Source organism: Eptesicus fuscus, chromosome 22, assembly GCF_027574615.1.
Source record: "Eptesicus fuscus isolate TK198812 chromosome 22, DD_ASM_mEF_20220401, whole genome shotgun sequence".
Lineage (NCBI taxonomy): Eukaryota > Metazoa > Chordata > Mammalia > Chiroptera > Vespertilionidae > Eptesicus > Eptesicus fuscus.
In genome coordinates this window covers 41,397,812-41,416,315 of record NC_072494.1, presented here as the reverse complement: position 1 = coordinate 41,416,315, position 18,504 = coordinate 41,397,812, and the positions used below count along the sequence as shown (strand labels likewise).

At 45.0% G+C, this 18,504-nt stretch overlaps 1 protein-coding gene across 1 annotated transcript in view; it reads left to right on the top strand.

Annotated features, from left to right (window-relative positions):
• The first annotated feature begins 267 nt into the window (after positions 1 to 267).
• Positions 268 to 18,504, top strand: part of POU2F1 (POU class 2 homeobox 1) — a 117,988-nt gene continuing 99,751 nt past the window's right edge. Inside the window, exon 1 of the mRNA XM_054712026.1 lies at positions 268 to 343. Coding sequence (XP_054568001.1) covers positions 283 to 343 — 61 coding nt within the window. The 5' untranslated portion in view covers positions 268 to 282. The remainder of the gene's footprint in view (positions 344 to 18,504) is intronic.

The window sequence follows — 18,504 nt, the reverse complement described above, 5'->3', positions numbered from 1 at the left end:
ATGTGCAGAGCCCAGACGGGAAAGTGGAGCAAAGGGGTGACTGGCAGGTTGAGGGCGCTTCAGCGACTAAGGAGCCGCGGCGGCCCGGAGGCGCGTGCGCAGAGCGCTCGAAGGGGCGGGGCTCCTCCACGCGGGCGGCCTCGTGCGCCCCCTGTCGCGCGCCCGGGGACGGAAGGCGCGGAGGGGCGGGGAGGAGGGGGCGGCGTGGAGGGCGGGCGGGGGGAGGGGAGCCGGAGCGAGGGAGGGCTTATCGACCCGGCGATTTTGGTTAAAATATTCAAAATGGCGGACGGAGGAGCAGCGAGTCAAGATGAGAGTTCAGCCGCGGCGGCAGCAGCAGCAGGTAATCATTACGGCATTTTACATATTCATATTCATACTCGAGCCGGGCTCTCGCGGCCCCCCCGCGACTTAGCATAATTTATTAGTACTCAGGATTATTATAATTAACGGCGGGGCGCTGGGGGGCCGGGGAGCGCCGAGCACCCGCCGGGCGCCGAGCGGAGGGGGAGAGGCTCTCCGCGGCCGGGCAGAGGGGGACTCGGGGCACCGGGGGCTGCGGCCCGGCCCGCCGGCGGCCGGCCCCGGCCCGGCCTCCGCCTCCTCGCCGCCTCGAGCCCGAGCGGGTCCGCGGCGGGGCCGGGGCCGAGCAGGACAATGAAGACGCTTTACATATTCATAGCGGCGGGCGGCCCGGCGGGCGGGGGGGCGTGGAGGCCGGGCGGCGGCGGCACAATGCCGGGAGGCGGCGTGCCCGGGCGGACCCGGCGGCCGGACCCGAGCACGCGTGCCCCCGGGAGTGGCGCGGCGGGGCGGGGCGGCGGGGGGCGTCCGCGGGGAGCGCCCGCCGCCGCTCGGGACCCGGGTCTGGCTGGGGTCACGGCCCCGCACCTCGCTGCGCCCGCTCGTCCCCCGGGGGGCGGCCTGACTCGAGCAGTCCCGCGTCCGGGGTGCGCAGGGCGACAGTGGGCTCCGCTTCGCGCCCTCGGGCGACCCTCGGGAAGCCCCCCTCGGAGGGCATGTCCTCGGGCCGGCGGTCAGCAGCCCCGTGGGTCCCGGTCGGGCGCAGTCCCGGAGGAGCCGGGTGGAGGCGCCGGCGTGGTGTGGTCCCCGCGCCCCTCCCTGACCCTCCCGGAGTCGGGCCACGCACCCCCGGAGCGCCCCCGGGTCCCCGGAACGCGGCGGTGAGGCCGGCCGGCTCCGGGACCCCCGGCCTAACAAGTTGCTAACATCCCGGTCTCCCTCCGGTGGGGAGTGGGGAGGCGGGGATCCCCGCCGGTCCGCGGCCGCGTCTGCCCGCCGGGGGCTGGGTCCTCCCCGCTCGCCGCTGCGCGGATCCTCTCTCATTTGAATAATGTCTAATTCGGGGAGGTTTATATTATTGAAATGGCCGCCTGGCTTTCCCCGCCTCTCATGTTTAGTAATTCAGACCTTTAATAACAGCCACTCACAGCCCAACGCCGTGTTTATATTTTACATTCGCCCCATGTGCTTTTGTGGTTCGATATGATTCTTTTTTTTTTTTTTTCCTTGGCAATCCACAGGGCTCTGAGATCAAACCCAGGCTGTGCCGGGAAGAGAAGGGGGAGCGAGGCCTGGCTCCTCCTGCAGTTGCCTAGGCCTCATGTTCTCTGCAGCCTGATTTATTTACTAATAACCAAAATGACTCCCCTCACCCAATCTTCACGCACCCCCTACTCCGCGGGCACAGATGACCCTCCCGAGGCCTCACCAGCCTTCCCACAGCCCCGAGCTGAGCATTAACTCTGCCTTGTTTTGTTTTCTCTTAAAAAGACTTTTTTATAGTGTGCAGTAATATTGGGCCTAAGGGGGGGGGGGCGGGGGGAGGAAACTGTCCTATTTTCAGAGGCAAAATGAAGCCTTTTTGGGTTTCACTTTTTTTTTGGTGGAGCCCCTTGCCCTCTGGCACCAACCCCCAAATTAAACACTTGCTAGCTTTGTAAAGGTGGGTCTACAGGACTTTTGAAACCATTCTTTTTTTTTTTTTTTTTTTCCAGTTGGGGAATAGCTAAGTATTTTATAAATCCTAATTTACAGCACTTTCAGAACTTCTCAGGGCTGCGCTCCCTTTTCAACCTCTTTATTGGAATTTAAAATGGGGCTGATACTAATTTTGTGCTGTCACTGTCACAGACTTGCTTATTTTAATTGGAGCACTCCCGAAAAACAGAAATGGGGTTCTGTTTTCTTTGAGTGTTTGTGTCATGATTAAATGAGTAAAATGGAGGAATAAACACTGTCATTGTGTCCACCCTGATCTCTGAACTTACCACCCTCCCAGCACACCCGACCCCTCTTGTTAAAATTGTCAGAATTGATTTTGTTCTATGTAGATTTAGGACAGTTGGTCGGTGAAAGGTATATTAATTTCAACTATGTAGAAGAAACAGTAATTTTGAATTTTGGTCTTTCCCTTGATGAAGTTTTTCCCCCCATTTTATTTTGTATAGTCGTGTGTTTTAAAATCATGGTGTTGCTTCTCATGGGGTTTTTTCCCAGGCTGGGAGAGGAAAGTATCAGAAGTGTTGTTAAACACTGATGTGTTAAACCTCTGAAATTATGTTAAGGCCCTTTAGGGTCAGTTGCTAGCTACAGATTTGGTGAGACTTTGATCTTAAGTTTAATTTGTAACAAAAATCTAGATTTAATGGGCTAAAGCAAGCCAATTTCAAATAACCAGTTCTTACCATTTTTCTTCTTTAATCTCCAGTAGGCAGGCCCCGAAATGCAGCAGGGGAAAAAAAATCTGTAGCTTCCACAAGACTGCTCAGGTGAATGACTGTTTCAGAGATCTGAAGCTTGAGGTCAGGTGGACAAAAAGCAGGAATATGATTTCGTGCCTTAAGTAGCATATGTTTTTGCACGGGACTCTCAAGATATGGTCAAACTGATGATGTCATTGGACAGAGGACAAGGTGCAGTTAATTTGATTTATTGTCCTGAGGTGAAGTGTAGCAGCGAAACCCTCTCATAGGGAAACCATTTATCTCGGGACAATTTCCTTTATAGCTGCAATTTAACCACCACCGAGGCTGTAGGTATTTTATCCAAGAGGAGAAAGTGGACATTGCATTTTACAAACAAAATTTCACTGGTACAATTTCTGTAATACAGAAAAGGATGACTATTATGAACTGGCCTTTTACATTCCGGTTGGCTTTCCATGCTATTGTAAAAATTCATTTCCTCAAATTCTCACATGGAGACTATAGGCCTTAAATAAGTGTCATCTTGGAAGTGATCCAGGTGCATGCTTATTTTAGATGGCTTCTTCCTGACCCCCCACACTCTAAGCTGTTTCTTGATTTAATCAGAGCACAGCCCAGGCTAAAGGGGAGACCGACCATGTGTGTTCCTTGTATCTATTTCCACGAATAAAGTGAAGTTAAAGAGAATGAGGGCTAGTTGTTCTTTTAGGTTGAAATTATAGTGTTTAAAATAAAGTAGACTACTTTAACAGGAAAGCATGTGCTTTGCAAACAGTTTTTAAAAATACAATTCATAACTGGTTTTGTTTTAGTCTGGACAAGTTTGTGGATTTTATTTTGATTGATTAGTGATTTTTTAAATTTATAAAATTTCACTTATAATTTTTGACATCTGAGTAGATTTTCCTGTTAGACATTTTTTTTTTTATACAACTAGTTTATCTTAGTGAGGATTAAAATGCCCTGGGAATGTGGTAGTATTGCTTTATTCCTAACTCTGCCTTGTGAGCCAAGCTTGTTGGATGGAGTATTTTATGTTACTTTTGAGCCTCCAGAAGTTGTACCATGCCTGTCTGCTTTTGCATCTGTCAGGTGGCTTCCCACAAGTTTTCAGAAAACCCATTGTCACTTCCTTCTTACCTTGCCCCACCTATTACAATGGTGCTTTTGAATTTAGGTCCTGAAAATTCATGTCACAGCTGACCAAATGCTTTTAATTTTTAAAAGGACCAGTCTGCTTGCAAGCTATTTTTGTACAAGTAATTTTTAACCTTTTTCCCAAACTAATTTCTAATTTCTTTCATTTTGTCATAAAAAATCCCAGCAGTCAGGGGAAATACAAACAACTACTGCTATTCAGGTTTAAATGGTGTGGTATTGTGCTGTATTTTTAATTTACTGATTTCTGAGTTGATAGGCGGTATAACGCAACAGAAATTAAATGTCTCACTGCTGCCTGGGTTGAAGTCATTGTTAAGCTGTTATCCACCTGGTCAGTGGATTCTGAAATAAGTGGAGGGCTCAGAATGTTAAATTAAATTGCTCTTATCAAGCCATCAAATGTGTTTAAAGGAGCCTTTAATATCTTAAGCAGGTGGTTCTATAATCCCAGAACTGAACATTTAAATGCTATCTTTCATAAGTGTTTTCCACTCAAAATGAAATATTTAAAGTTTCTTAAATCTGTATTACTGGGTCTTGAATTTAGTTGTGTTTTTTCAATTGGTCACTCACCTTCATGAATACCTATGTCCTTTGTTGCAGAAAGACTCTAGTATTATGTGGTGATGACTGCCTTATTGTTACCAGTTATTTTTATTTTGTATTTACTGTAATATTGAAAACCCACAGTCCCAGTGTTCACATGCTAACCTTCTTTTGGCCACTATTAAAATTAATTTTCCTTTAAAACTGTTGTGTGACTGTCATTAATTTGCTTTTATACAACATTATTGGTTCAGTTACACAGTTTTTGTAATTCATAAGGACTGTGAAACCTCAATTTGAGCAAGGATGTGTTTTCCTAATGGAAGTGATTGCATTTAGAACTATTCAAATAATTACTGTTTACAGAACAGAACAAGTCACAGACAAAACATGCCCCTTTTCGGTCACCCCTGTTCTTGTTGCTGTTGCCTCCTTTAATGTTAAATGCCTGAGCAAACATGCTTATTATGTATTTCTCCGGGGAAATCTAATATTGGGCGGTAGGTAGCCTGTAGATCGGCTAGTTCCACATCTGCTTCCTCGAGTTTCTGCATCCCTCCTGGATGAAGTCTTTCTTCCTCTTCCTTTTAAGGACATCTTTGGGCCAGAATTCTCCCTTATTATCTTTTTGTGTTGCTTAAATAAGATAAATATCTTTCAGAGTGGAACCAAGGTTGAACGAGGTAATAATTATGGTTCACAGAATAGCAGTTTCCTTCTCCATCTTCTTTTACTGGATGTTTTTGCACATTATTGACATTTTGTGAATAAGGATAATTGGATAATTTTGTAGATTTATATTTCTTCTTAGGAACAAATCGGTTTTATGTTGTACTGACATCTTTCTGACTGTGTCTAAGCTGGCAGTGAGCCCTTATAAACTCTTTCAGCAGTAATAGCAATGGGACCAAAAATAGCACAAGCGGAGCCAGGCCTGACTTACCGGTCCATTTACGGGATATTTCAAGTTGGAAATGAGAATTGTCTTGAGCTTCAGAATCTGTGATTGAAGAAGCTCTTTATGTACCATGTGCGTAGTTTATAGAGCTGTGTGTTTTAACTACAGGAAGTTAACTTATTGAGTATTGATATGGTATCTTGTTTGTACTCAGTGACTGATATAGCTTCTTTGTTTTTTCTTTTTAATTTATTTTTTCCAGTTAAACAAACACTCAGGTTTTCAGTGTTGCCCAGATTTTGCTGACAGGACTAGTAGAGAGCAAAAGAAAAATCAGCAAGCCTCTCGATTTATCAGATTATTTTTTAAGAACTGTCCAGGAAACTGGGTATTCATCCAGAAAAGAAGCCATAATATTAATTTTTTTTAAAAAAAGACAAGTTCTGAAAAGCACAGAACTAAGCTCAATATGAGTATTGGTCGTAGTAGCTTTATGCAGCCTGCAATATTAAGTACAGTTTGTCATGTGATTTATTTCCTCATCTGCTGCGTCACTTTATTGGTTTTTATGTTGGAATTATAGCAATAATGTATACATAAAATTAGTAAAATAATAAAAATTATGGTTGGTCTTATTTTTATTTTGCTAGTGGGCATTCATTTTGCAATCAAAGATAATAAACATTATGTTGTGTGTTAACTCAGTTGTGTTTGGCAGGTGGTCACCTTAAGTAATGAGGTTATACTGACTGGCTTTATAACCTACTAAGTGAATATACTTTTTAGAGAAAAGTGACTTAGCTGTTTTCTTGTCTTAGTCACTTATTTTAATGGTCTGTTTAATGGGGGGAAAAAAGCCCCCCTTTTTTGCTGATTCATACTGCAGCAAACAAGTATATTATAATCAATCTTTTAAAAATAGTTATTTAAACAGTTCTTTGCTTACACAAAGTGTCTGTTATATACCTCCTCTTGTGCTGGTTATCTTTGGGAACAGCAAGAGACTATAAGGCTCTGCTGTGGGACAGTTGATGTGTTTACTTAGCAGGGAAGATTGAAAGACAGTGTTTGTAATTACATATTAAAATATGTAACAGATAATAAGGATCAGAGGAGAGATCAGGGTGTGTCTGCGTTTGTAGAAACACACACATCCTAGAACCTTATAGCTGGAAGGTAATGGAGATGCACTGGTCGTAAGCCATGACTGCTAGTAGATGCTGAGAGCTTCTCACAGCGGTCAGTGGCTTGCCCACAGTCTCTGAACAGATGAGTAACGGGTCAGAACACAAGACTTCTGGCTGTCCAGTCTCCTCCTGTCCAATCTCCCTCCACCACATTGCTGCTAGTCAGACTTTCAGTAGGAGGTGAGATTTTTAAGCTGAGCTCAAAAGGGCAAAAACATTAGAGGGAGGAGAAGACGGGAGGTCGTGGTCTAGATTGTGCTGTGAAGGTGAAGAAGGAGGTCTTTGTTCTGTGTGCAGAGAGGCTGGGGGGATTTTAAAGTAAGGAATCTGGTGGTAAAAGTGATGTTTTAGGTTTGATATGGTAGTGTGCAAGAGAGTTTGAAATAGGAAGGGAGAGATTGGACCCATGGAAACCAGTATATAAAAATGGAGTTATGTTGCCTGACTGGCGTAGCTCAGTGGTTGAGCGCCCACCTATGAACCAGGAGGTCACAGTTCTTGGTCGGAGCACATGCCTGGATTTTGGGCTCGACCCCCAGTGTAAGGTGTGCAGGAGACAGTTGGTCACTGATTCTCTCTCATCATTGATGTTTCTATCTCTCTCTCCCTCTCCCTTTCTCTCTGAAATCAATAAAAAATTTCAAAACAAATGAGGTGTGTTGTTTGTAGACTAATTGCTTTAAGTGCTGTTAGAGATACAGACATAATAAGACAATTACCTGACCTCAAGAGGCTTTCGATCTGATATGATGTAATGAAATAGATCATCCAGGATGGAGATGTTGAGGATGCTGTCCGTTTACATTGCAGAATAAGAACCTGTAGGAGAAATTTTTGCTCGGTCTTATAGTAGGAACTAGTTTATTTCTGACCAGTGGTTTTGTTTTCAGTTTTCTGGACACTGTCTGCTTGACTTAGTTTTCTTTCCAAGTCAAACTACAGTGTTCAGGCCAAATCATTAACCTGAAAGATTACATAGGCAATTGTGGTATGCATTTTTTCTTAGCCTCATTCCCCATCCCATTTTGTTTGGTATTTCTTTTATTGCTTCCACTTTAAACTCTTGTTATTTTGTGTTTTATGTGAGCTACTTTATATCCTTTCTGGAGCAAGGCAGGTATAAAATTATCATAACTGTGACATAATGATAATGTCGGTGTTTTTATAGTACCTTAAAATTTATAGCAGCTCTCTCATTTTTATTACTTCTGTTAGTCCTTTCAGGCAAGTATTATTATACCCATTTTATAGTTGAGTAAAATAAAGCCCAGATTAAGTGACTTTCCCAAGGTCACATGCTTAGTAAACACTGAGTGTGCTTGGGGAACAGCCAACACTTGCAGGTTAGTGATGACCTAGACCCGTGGTCGGCAAACTCATTAGTCAACAGAGCCAAATATCAACAGGACAACGATTGAAATTTCTTTTGAGAGCCAAATTTTTTAAACTTAAACTTCTTCTAACACCACTTCTTCAAAATAGACTCGCCCAGGCCGTGGTATTTTGTGGAAGAGCCACACTCAAGAGGCCAAAGAGCCGCATGTGGCTGTCGAGCCGCAGTTTGCCGACCACGGACCTAGGCTGTGTTCTGGAGACTGGTGGAAACCAGGCTGTGACTGTTAGGGGGCCTCCCCTGCTGTGGTGCTGGTGAAGGAGTTTGGATTTCATTTGCTAGGCAGTAGAGAGTCATTGAATTTTTTTGTTCTTGAGCTATGATCAAAGCCCTTAATTTAAAGTGTTTAGCAGCTAATTAGAGTCAAAGGGGAAACAAGGTTTTGAGTTTAGATGAACAGAAGTAGGGAAGTGGAAGATGGAGCCATTTGGGGAATAGACAGTGAACTCAGTGATAGACATGTCATTTCATACATGCTTGGGTCCTATTAGATTATACATTCACTGTGTGATCAACATAGAAATGTGAGGACTGAGGTTTGTGCTCAAGCCACTGTGTGTGGACTGAGCATTGAGTCTGAATACTAAATTCTAGACATCTCATTTGGCCTTGGCATTGACTTCTGTGGTTGTCTCTCAGCAGTGAGATGGTGATAATACCAGTGTCAGAGGGTGCTGTGGGAGTAACAGATGCAGAGCAAAAGCATTTTAAAGTCCTGTGTAGTTTTGCTTACATGGGCACAAGAGTTAGATGTGCTGCTGGAGAGAGAAGCTTTTGCTCTCCCATGATTCGGGGCATCTGACGGCAAGTGTGGCCCACACCTTGGGAGAAGGAGCTACTCCCCGACGGTCCTCGGAAATTCTACAGCGGAGCTGCTGCATTGTAGCCAACATAAACTGACCCTTGATCTCAGGCCCTTCTGCTGAATGCCCCACTCCCACGTCTGCCTATGCATTCTTACCTTTTACTACTTCCTTGAAGAGCATGACGGAACAGTTCCACCAGGAAGTCCATCACAAACACGGCGTTTCTTTGATCAGGTTTTAATTTTAAAAAAATCTTAAAACTGTGTTCAAGAGCTGTCCTGGGAGGGTGGCTGTGTTTTCTTCTGCTGCTTGCTTGGGCTCCTCTCCCTTCTACTCCCCCTCCACAGTCCCAGGTTTGAGACACAGGACCAGAAACAAACATGGGTTCTGGGCAGGCTGGTGTTTGGGGTGCTCTGTGAGAACCTTTGTTGAGAAGCTCACATGGTCCTTCCCTTGGAAAGTTGTGGTGGGTGCGGTGTGTGTGCAGAGGGCTCCGGAGCTGAGGACCTGGGTTCTAGACCAGCAGTCGCCAACCGGTTGTTCACAGTCCACTGGTGGTCCGGGAGGTCCGAAAGGTTGGCAACCGCTGTTCTAGACCACTGGTTAGTTTTGTGACTTTGGGACAAGTTACTTCACCACTGATTTTTTTTTTTCTTTTTCTTTTGCATTTGTAAATAAGAGAGTTCAAACTCTTAAAAGCCATCAGAATTGTTTTTTAAATGAATTTGAAGCTGAAGCTTCCTGTATGAAAGGTAAGCATTCAGCTGTTGCGATTGAAAGTGGGTGCAGGGCCAGGCAGGAAAGTGCACTCTGCTACTTTGTTCCTGGATCCTTAGGACTCTACGCTGCACTACGTGAAAACAGCCTGTTTATCATTAGGGACCTACCTGTCCATTATTCTTGCTCCACACATAGTTCATCCAAGCCTGTGCTCTTGTGCTACTGTCTCTGAATGTAGCAAATTCAGCACTTCGTTATACTCAGTCTTATTTTCCTCTAATACAAGTAATTCTTGTCTCAGAAACACTGCTGGGGACAGAGCAGATATTTAGTAAACAATGCTGATTGATTAAACTAGGGGTTCTTGACCTTTGCTGGGATAAGAATCACCCATGGAAGTTTGTTTTTAAATTGATTTTTGGAGAGAGGAAAGGAGGGAGGGAGGGAGGGAGAGAGAGAGAGGGAGAGGTGTCAATTTGTTCCACTTATTTATGCATTCATTGGTAGATTCTTTTTTTTTTTTTTTTTTTTTTTTTTACAGAGAGGAAGGGAGAGGGATAGAGAGCTAGAAACACCGATGAGAGAGAAACATCAACCAGCTGCCTCCTGCATACCCCCTACCGGGGATGTGCCCGCAACCAATGTACATGCCCTTGACCGGAATCGAACCTGGGACCTTTCAGTCCGCAGTCCGACGCTCTAGCCACTGAGCCAAACCGGTTTCGGCTCATTAGTAGATTCTTATATGTGCCATGACTGGGGATCAAACCCAAAACTTTGGCATATCGGGACACCTCTAACCAACTGAGCTACCTAGCCAGGGCACCCATACAACTTTTTTAACATGCAAAGGACCAGGCCTTCCCCCTTGAGTTTCTCCTACGGTAGAGGACACCCATAGTTTAAAAAGCTTTGCAAGTTGTTCGATAGCATTGAATGAGCACTTGCATTTTAAGATTATTGCTTAGACTCTCTGGAATGGTTCTCAGTGCACAGAAATGGCTCTATAGTGGGAGGAAACAGAACCGGATCCTTGGCTCCTTACTGTGCTTATAAATCTGTCTAGCTTTCTGTGCCGAACAAAATCATTTAACTTTTCTGCCCAGAGGGTTCTCATCGATAAGTTGGGGATTATTTTCATCCTTTTTTCTTTTTAAGCTGTGGAATTCTTCAAAAACATCTCTTGGGTGAAGACCAGTAAACAACAGATCCCTTGAGTAGGTTGGCTTTCATCTGATACCGTTTTAACAGACATATTAAGAACTAGTAGCCCTGTGCACGAATCCGTGGGCCAGTAGCTCGCCAGTAGCTCTCCGCCTGCTGCCCTGCCCTCCTGTAGCTCCCCTCCCGCCCCCCCTCCCCCTTCCCCCCTCATAGCTTGCTGCCCTGCCCCCTCCTGTAGCTCTCTGCCCCACCCTCCTGCTGATCCGAGATCTAGTCTTTACCAGGTTGGTTGTTATGCCTCAGGGCGTAACGGATAATTAGCATATTCCTCTCTTATTACCCTACCTAATAAAATAGTAATATGCAAATTGACCGCACCTTCGCTATGCCCGAGCCACGCCCACCAGCCAATCAGGGCGAGTATGCAAATTACCAAACAAAGATGGCGGTTAATTTGCATACGCTGAGGGAGGGAGTAGTGAAGACTGAAAACAACTTAGAAGGAAGACGGAGGAAAAGCGGAAAGCAAGATGGCTGCCAGAGGGAAAGCCCAGGCGGGGTGGGGCGGGGCAGGGCGGAGTGGGGCGGAGCGGGGTGGGTGGCAGCGGCTTGTGGGTGCAGGCAAGATGGCCGAAACAGCGGCGGCGGCGGCGGCGGCGGCAGCGGCAGCGCATGCGGCCGCTTGCAGGATTTTTCCTGCAAATGGGCTACTAGTATAGGATATAAAGCACAATAGGCTTGATCCTATCTTAGCAACAGAGCTGACTCTCTGGGAAGGTGATATTTAGATTTTAAACTGGAAACATCTTATTAGAATGTGAATGAACAAGGACAGTACGCTTATCAGAAACTGTAGTAGTTCTCAATGGGAGCCTGAATTGGATTGCAATTAACCATCCAGACTGGTCCTTCCAAATTCACAGGAGGTTTGGGAAGGGCTCCGGAGGAAGTGGTGTGTACAGAAATGTGAAGGATGCTGCAAGTCAATTGCCCATGGCTGGGAGTAGGAAGTGGGGCTGAAAGTGTTCTTGTCAAGGTACAATACATACATAATTCTGGAAACCAGTGAAAACAGCATTTTCAAGGAACTGAAGCTTGGCTTGGCTGGTCCTGGAAGAGCTGGATTTAGCTGAAGAGTTGAAGATGATTTTCAAGACCTTGTCCTTTTTAGTGGCCAAATACACAGGCAAATTTTGGAGGAGATTCCACACCTTCCCACCAATGTATTTCTAATGAGAATAAACAACATTTACTAAGTCTTTGTCCAGTTACTGCACTAAACGCTTTACAGCATTTTCATACTAATCCTCACAATGACCTCATGAGGTGTGTACAGCTGTCACCCTCACCTTTCAGGTGAGAAAACTGCCCTGTAAAGGTGCTGAGTGCACACCCAAGTCTCCGACCTGTTTTGGTCATGGAACCTCTAACTGCTACTTCAAGTCAGTTGAATGATCAAGTATTTAGCAACAGCTGTTTCTGAGTTTGTCCTTAGTGCTCTTACATGGTTCCCAGGTCCAGATCATGTGGTCCAGAATAGTTATGCACTCCTTTCTGTCTGCAGTTTGGAGAGATGGACACTGGCTTTCAGATCTAACGCTAGCCTAGCTTTCAACCATCTCCAGACGTTGATTATGAACATATTTTGAAGCTGTTTGTATGCAGATCGCTGATCATGGTAACCTTAAATCCTGAGCCTTTTGGATTTCTCTGAAGAATTGTATTTTAAACTGAAGCTATTTGCAGATGTTAACATCCAGATCATTTTCATTTGGGGCACCTCATTTTTTCGTGACCCAGTTGGCTAGATAGAAAATTAGGCCTTCTGTGGTTACATATTATTTTGATTGACGTGTTTAAAATATTTTAATGTTTCTCAAATGAGTTGTGACTTAAAATTGGTGTACAGACAGATACTATGGCTTTGTTTCCATGCCTTCCTCTTACCAAGCTGTCATTAAATGAGGGTGTAGCTTTCAGTTGAGGCCACATGACAGTTGATTCTGTTCTGATAAGAAGTCATTCATGGTACTGGTGCTCTCAGCCCTAACAGCCTGTTTAATCACGCCCCAAATCATCTTAAGTTGCCAAATGATCTGTGTCTAAATGCTTTTCTTTCCACTACCTTGCTGAACACCCTCCACCCGCATCCTTCCTTAAGCAGTCAGCAAGAATGCTGTTTTCTGGTGGACTGTAATGTAGGTACACTCGAGTGCCAATCACTGTTAGTTAGGAGGAACTGGTGAAAAGTCTGATGTTGGGGGAGATATAGTAAACTTCACCCTAGCTGAGAAGATGAACGAACCATTTCAAGTATTGCTGGAAGAACTGGTGTGATTTCAGGGGAATAGACGTGTTGAAGCCATTCCAGCCCCTGCTGCTGCAACCACATCTTCACCATGTAACTGCACAGTGCTGTGAGGAGCAGTGTGCTGCTGGCTCCGTTTCCCACCCCTTTCCTGGAATGCGCTCCTGCGTGTGCAAACACACACCTCTGAACGTGCACACAATTTAGAGGGATTCATAGTGTACAGCCTGTTCAATAACTTGCGCACACAATTTAGAGGGATTCATAGTGTACAGCCTGTTCAATAACTTGCTCCCACCCCCCTTTGTATGGTTTTGCATGGCTCCTTATTCTTTAGAATTTACCCAAGTAATTAAACGATCCTTTTTATTTGCTGGGTATAATCTCTGGATAATTTTAAGGCTGGCTTTCTAAAAGATTTCGGACCTTTATTTAGTTGAATAACAACTGGCATAAATAACAAATGGTAAAGTACTTGTGGAATTATTAGGGTGGCCATAGCTGATCACCGGTGATTCAGGTTCATCAGTGAGGGCAGCAGAGGGGCATTGTCTTGTCTTGTCCCATAAGACTGGAATACATCAACATGTCTGCAGGTTTCAGTTCTTCAAAAACTAGCCTAACCTGCCTTTTTTACCAGTCTTTCCCAACCTTCCACACCTTACCTCACCCTTTGTAATGGTTGCACAGTATTTTATTATATTGATGGGCCAACCTAATTACTTAAATTTCTTTTGATATATGTTAGATTTTTTTCCCATAGTTATAAGTATCCATCAACATTTCAATTTTGTGTATATGGCCAGATTGGCCTTGAGAGAGGTATCCTATATAATAAAGAGGCAATATGCAAATTGACTATCACATCCTCGCACAAGATGGCCGCCCCATGCGGTCACAAGATGGCTGTGCCCATGTCATCAGAAGATGGCTGCCACAAGATGGCCAGCAGGGGAGGGCAGTTGGGGGCAAACAGGCCAGCAGGGGAGGGCAATTGGGGGCGATTGGGATGACAGGGGAGGGCAGTTGGGGGCGACCGAGCCTGCAGGGTAGGACAGTTAGGGGGGACCGAGCCTGCAGGGTAGGACAGTTAGGGGGCACCAGGCCTGCAGGGGAGGGCAGTTGGGGGGGACCAGGCTGGCGGGGGAGTGGTTAGGGGGTGATCAGGCTGGCAGGCAGAAGCAGTTTAGGGGCAATCAGGCAGGCAGGCGGGTGAGTGAGGTGTTGGGAGCCAGCAGGTTCGGATTGTGAGAGGGATGTCCAACTGCCGGTTTAAGCCCGATCTCATTGGAGAGGGTGCAGGCTGGGCTGAGAGACACCCCTCCCCCCCTTCCAGTGCATGAATTTCATGCACCGGGCCTCTAGTCATTCTATATTTTTATCTATGGTACAGATTTATCTGTGATATTTAATAGTATTGGTTTAAATTTTTGCCATGTTGATAACAAATATCTCATTGTTTTCATTTTCATATTTGCACTGTAAGTTGGGCATCTTATGAATTTATTTCTTTTTCTGTATATATTTCCAGTGTAATATGATTTCTTTCTCTTGTTGTATTGCACTAGTTCTGGCCCTTTGAGAATACTGTTTTGTTTTGGTGGGGTTTTTTTTGAAAATTTATAACTTATTAAACACTATTCTCTTTCCATGAGTAACTTCCCCTCAGCTCCCCCATATTATTAATTCCTGTATCATTTTCAAGAAGCAGCTCAGGGATGAGAGTAGGGCCTGGGCCACCCCCTGGGAATTCTTCAACATTCCCCACAGGCTCCTCTGTTTCTGTGGACCCTCTACAGGCATCTATCTTAGCACTCTTAATTATTGGCTAACTTGTTTCTCTTTTTTAGAATAGCTTAAGTCTTTGAGGTCAGGGACTACATTGCATTCCTGGCACTTAACACATGCTTGCTAGTGTGGTGCTCAACAAGTATTTATGGAGCGATGTTTTGAGTCTTAGATTTTCTTCTATCCATGGACCTCTAGGAGGAGAGTGCACTGTGTCCCTTAGAGCCTGGGGCCATTGCAGAATGAAAAAAATGATGGCCCACGTAATTGAAAATGACTATGAAGTCTGTATTCTCTTTCATAATATATTGGTATTTGTTTTATATACCAAATATTTAAAATTATTCAACTTTGAGTAAAATTGACCTTCCAGGGAGATGGAGCATGTTTTTCTTGTGATTTGGGGTCCTCGATACATGAGACCTCAGCCAGCCTACCTCCTGATGAGAAGGGGAAGAGCACCGCTCCAGAGCCAGACAGACCTGGCCTTGCCACCCCCTCCTGGCGGCGGCTTGTTCTTTAGCTCTTCTTTAGCACTTTACCGGGTAATCTATTTCAGTTAGTCAGCTTATTCATAGCAAATATTTATTGAATGCCTACAGTTTGCAGGGCTCTGCTATGGTGTGTTCTGAGTGTGTGATTGGAGCGGGCACAGTGCTTGTCTTTATGGCGTGACCCAGGTGCCAAGGTTCTCTTCCCTGGGACTGTACACATTTGCCCTCCTTCCCCTGGATCTGTACCTCACTTCCCGTCCACTTAGCAGAACTTCAACCACAGCCAAGTCTTGCTTATCTGGAACCAACTGGTGTGCAGAGTAACCACAGTCTAAAAGAAATGGTACGTTTTTGAAGGAATAAAATATGACCAGGAAAACATCATTAGTCTGAATGGTCTCTCATTGACCCTGCATGGTAACCGTAGGTGCGACATGTACCTACTCCTTTGGAAGTCAGATGCTTTACTTGTAGCCATCTGTTGGCTGCTCATTCGTGGGGAGGGGATTGCAGAGTTGGGGTGGGAACAGGTGAGCTGTGTGGCACTGTGGTCATGGAGAGTGGAACCAAATTTCATCCTTGCACAAAAATGTTGCTTTTAGCAGAGGAGAACTAAGTGCACTTAATTTTTTACTCTGCCTGCTCTTAAGACATTTTACTTTGTGTGTATGTGTGTTAATCTTCACCTGAGGATATTTTTCCATTGATTTTTAGAGAGAGTGGAAGGGGAGCAGGAGAGACAGACAGAGAGAAACTACTGATGTGAGAGAGAGACATGGATTGGTTGCCTCCCACACACGCCCTCAGCAGGACCAGGGATGGAGCCTGCAACCTAGGGACGTGCTCTTTTTTTTTTTTTTTTTAAATATATTTCTTTATTGATTTCAGAGAGGAAGGGAGAGGGAGAGGTAGAAACATCAATGATGAGAGAGAATCACCGATTGGCCGTCTCCCGCACGCCCCCTAGCGGGGATCGAGCTGCAACCCGGGCATGTGCCCCTGGCCAGAATCGAACCCGGGACCCCTCAGTCCGCAGGCCAGCGCTCTATCCACTGAGCCAAACAGGCTAGGGCTAGGGACGTGCTCTTGACCAGAATCAAACCTGGGACTCTTCATTCCCACAGGCTGACACTCTATCCATTGAGCCAAACTGGCTATGGCAAGACATTTTAATTTTTTAATTCGATATGTGCGAGGAGAGGGGTGGGAAGGTGTGTTGGATGATCTGGAGCATATTTTCTTTCTTTTTTTTTTTTTAATCTTCACCGAAGGATATTTTTCCATTGATTTTAGAGAGAGTGGAAGAGAGAGGGAAAGACAGAGAAATATCAATGTGAGAGAAACACGACGGGTTGCCTCCTGCACATGCCCTGACCAGAGCCCGGGCCAGGGAGGAGCCTGCAACCAAGGTATGTGCCCCCCGAATTGAACCTTTCGGTCCACAGGCTGACCCTCTATCCACTGAGTCAAACGGCTAGGGCTGGAGTATATTTTCCACCTATGGACTTGGAACCGACAGGACTCAACCCAAATCTCCTCAGTGCTGCCTGGAACTGGGTCTAAGCTCCCAGCAAGCTTGGGGCTCTCTGGGGCATGGGGAGCAAGACATTTGGAAGCTGATCAGTTTGCATGGAGCTGGCTCAACAGTGTGAACCAGAGTGGACATACAACAGTGACATCACTGCAAGTCCTTGGTGTATAGGAAAGATGACAGCGACTTTGAAGGTGAGAGGCTGTCTAGCAACAGCACGATTTGGCTGTGTCGGTTGTGGGGTTGAAACACCATTTAGACCAGCCCATCCAGAGAGCTAGAGGGCAGTGGACTCATGCTGCCAAGTGTAGGGTTTTCCTTAATATGGGGGTGGGGGGAGCTCAGATAAGAAACAGAAACAGGTTAATAACAACCTGTTTGTTTTTCCATTTTTATGAAGCAATTTTTTTCTTTATTAACTGACGTATTTTTATCATTTTGAGTGGAATAGTAAGTATTTCTAAATATTTTATTATGACTTAAACCAGCGGTTGCCAACCTTTCTGACCTCGCTGACCACCAGTGGTCCGCAGACCACTGGTTGGCGACCGCTGACTTAAAGCGTATAATAAGTTTAAGTTTAAACAAAGTCATTTTTCTGTTACCATTTGTCTAATTTCTATAAATAAATACAAATTGCTTGGGAAATTCCCTGCTCTTACCTCTTCATTTCCCTTTCCTGTTTCCCCAGTCCATTGAGAGTTGAGTTGTTTTTATATTTTAAATCCATACATCATATTCTTGAAATCCTTTCTCTCCCTTGACTTCTCACTCTAACTTTTTTTCTGACTCCTTAAATTTAAAAAGAAAATTTTTCTTACGATGCATTAAGGCAAACTTTACTCATTTGTTTCATTTTCTCTCAAATTTAAGGTGGTTTATAGAGATTCATAAACTATAGCAAGAAATGCAAAACAAATATGTAAAACAAAATAAAAGCCTGATACAGATCTCTAATATTTGTTCTCAGTGGGGCACAAATATGTCTCTAAGTCCATAGTAGATGGTGCAAAAGAGAAGACCAGTCAATGTATGGCATACCATTTGGAAGCCAGCAAACTTATTTGAAGAAAAGCACCATTTCTGATTTTAAGATCAGAAGGAAATTTCTCCTTGGAGGCCTTGGAAACAGGGTCCCGTGTGAAGGAACCAACAGTGGCCTCCTCACAGCAGTGATGCTGTGGACGCACCAGCTCCTTTCCTAACGGCCTCCTGGGGTGAGGAGGTGAGAGTCACTACCTTGGCAGCTCAGGGCAGGCTTGGTTCTCAGAAACTTGATTTCGTTGCCATACGTGCTGAGAACAGGACATAGAAACAATGCCTGCTTGCATTAACCCGTATACCTGTTATGGAAAATGCAAGTGCAAAGTGGGTAGAGTTGTTGCCATTCGTCAGTACTTAACTTGCTTTAGGGAAAGCCAAACTAGAATTACAGTTGGTGCTTCAGAACTTCCTTGGTCAAGGCCAAGGAAATTACCGTATTTTCCAGCGTATAAGACGACTGGGCGTATAAGGCCACCCCCAACTTTTCCAGTTAAAATACAGAGTTTGGGATGTATCCGCCCTATAAGATGACACCTGGCGTATAAGACGACCCCCGATTTTCCTGGGTTAAAAAGTCGTCTTATACGCCGGAAAATACGGTAATTAGTTATGCTAATGGCCGGACATACCTTCTGTGCTGCTAGGGTGAGCAGTCCTGGGCACATTTTGCACATTTTCTTCTCTGGACTTCCCTTTCCTATTGTCAGCCCAGGTGCTGTCCTCTAAAAGCATTGT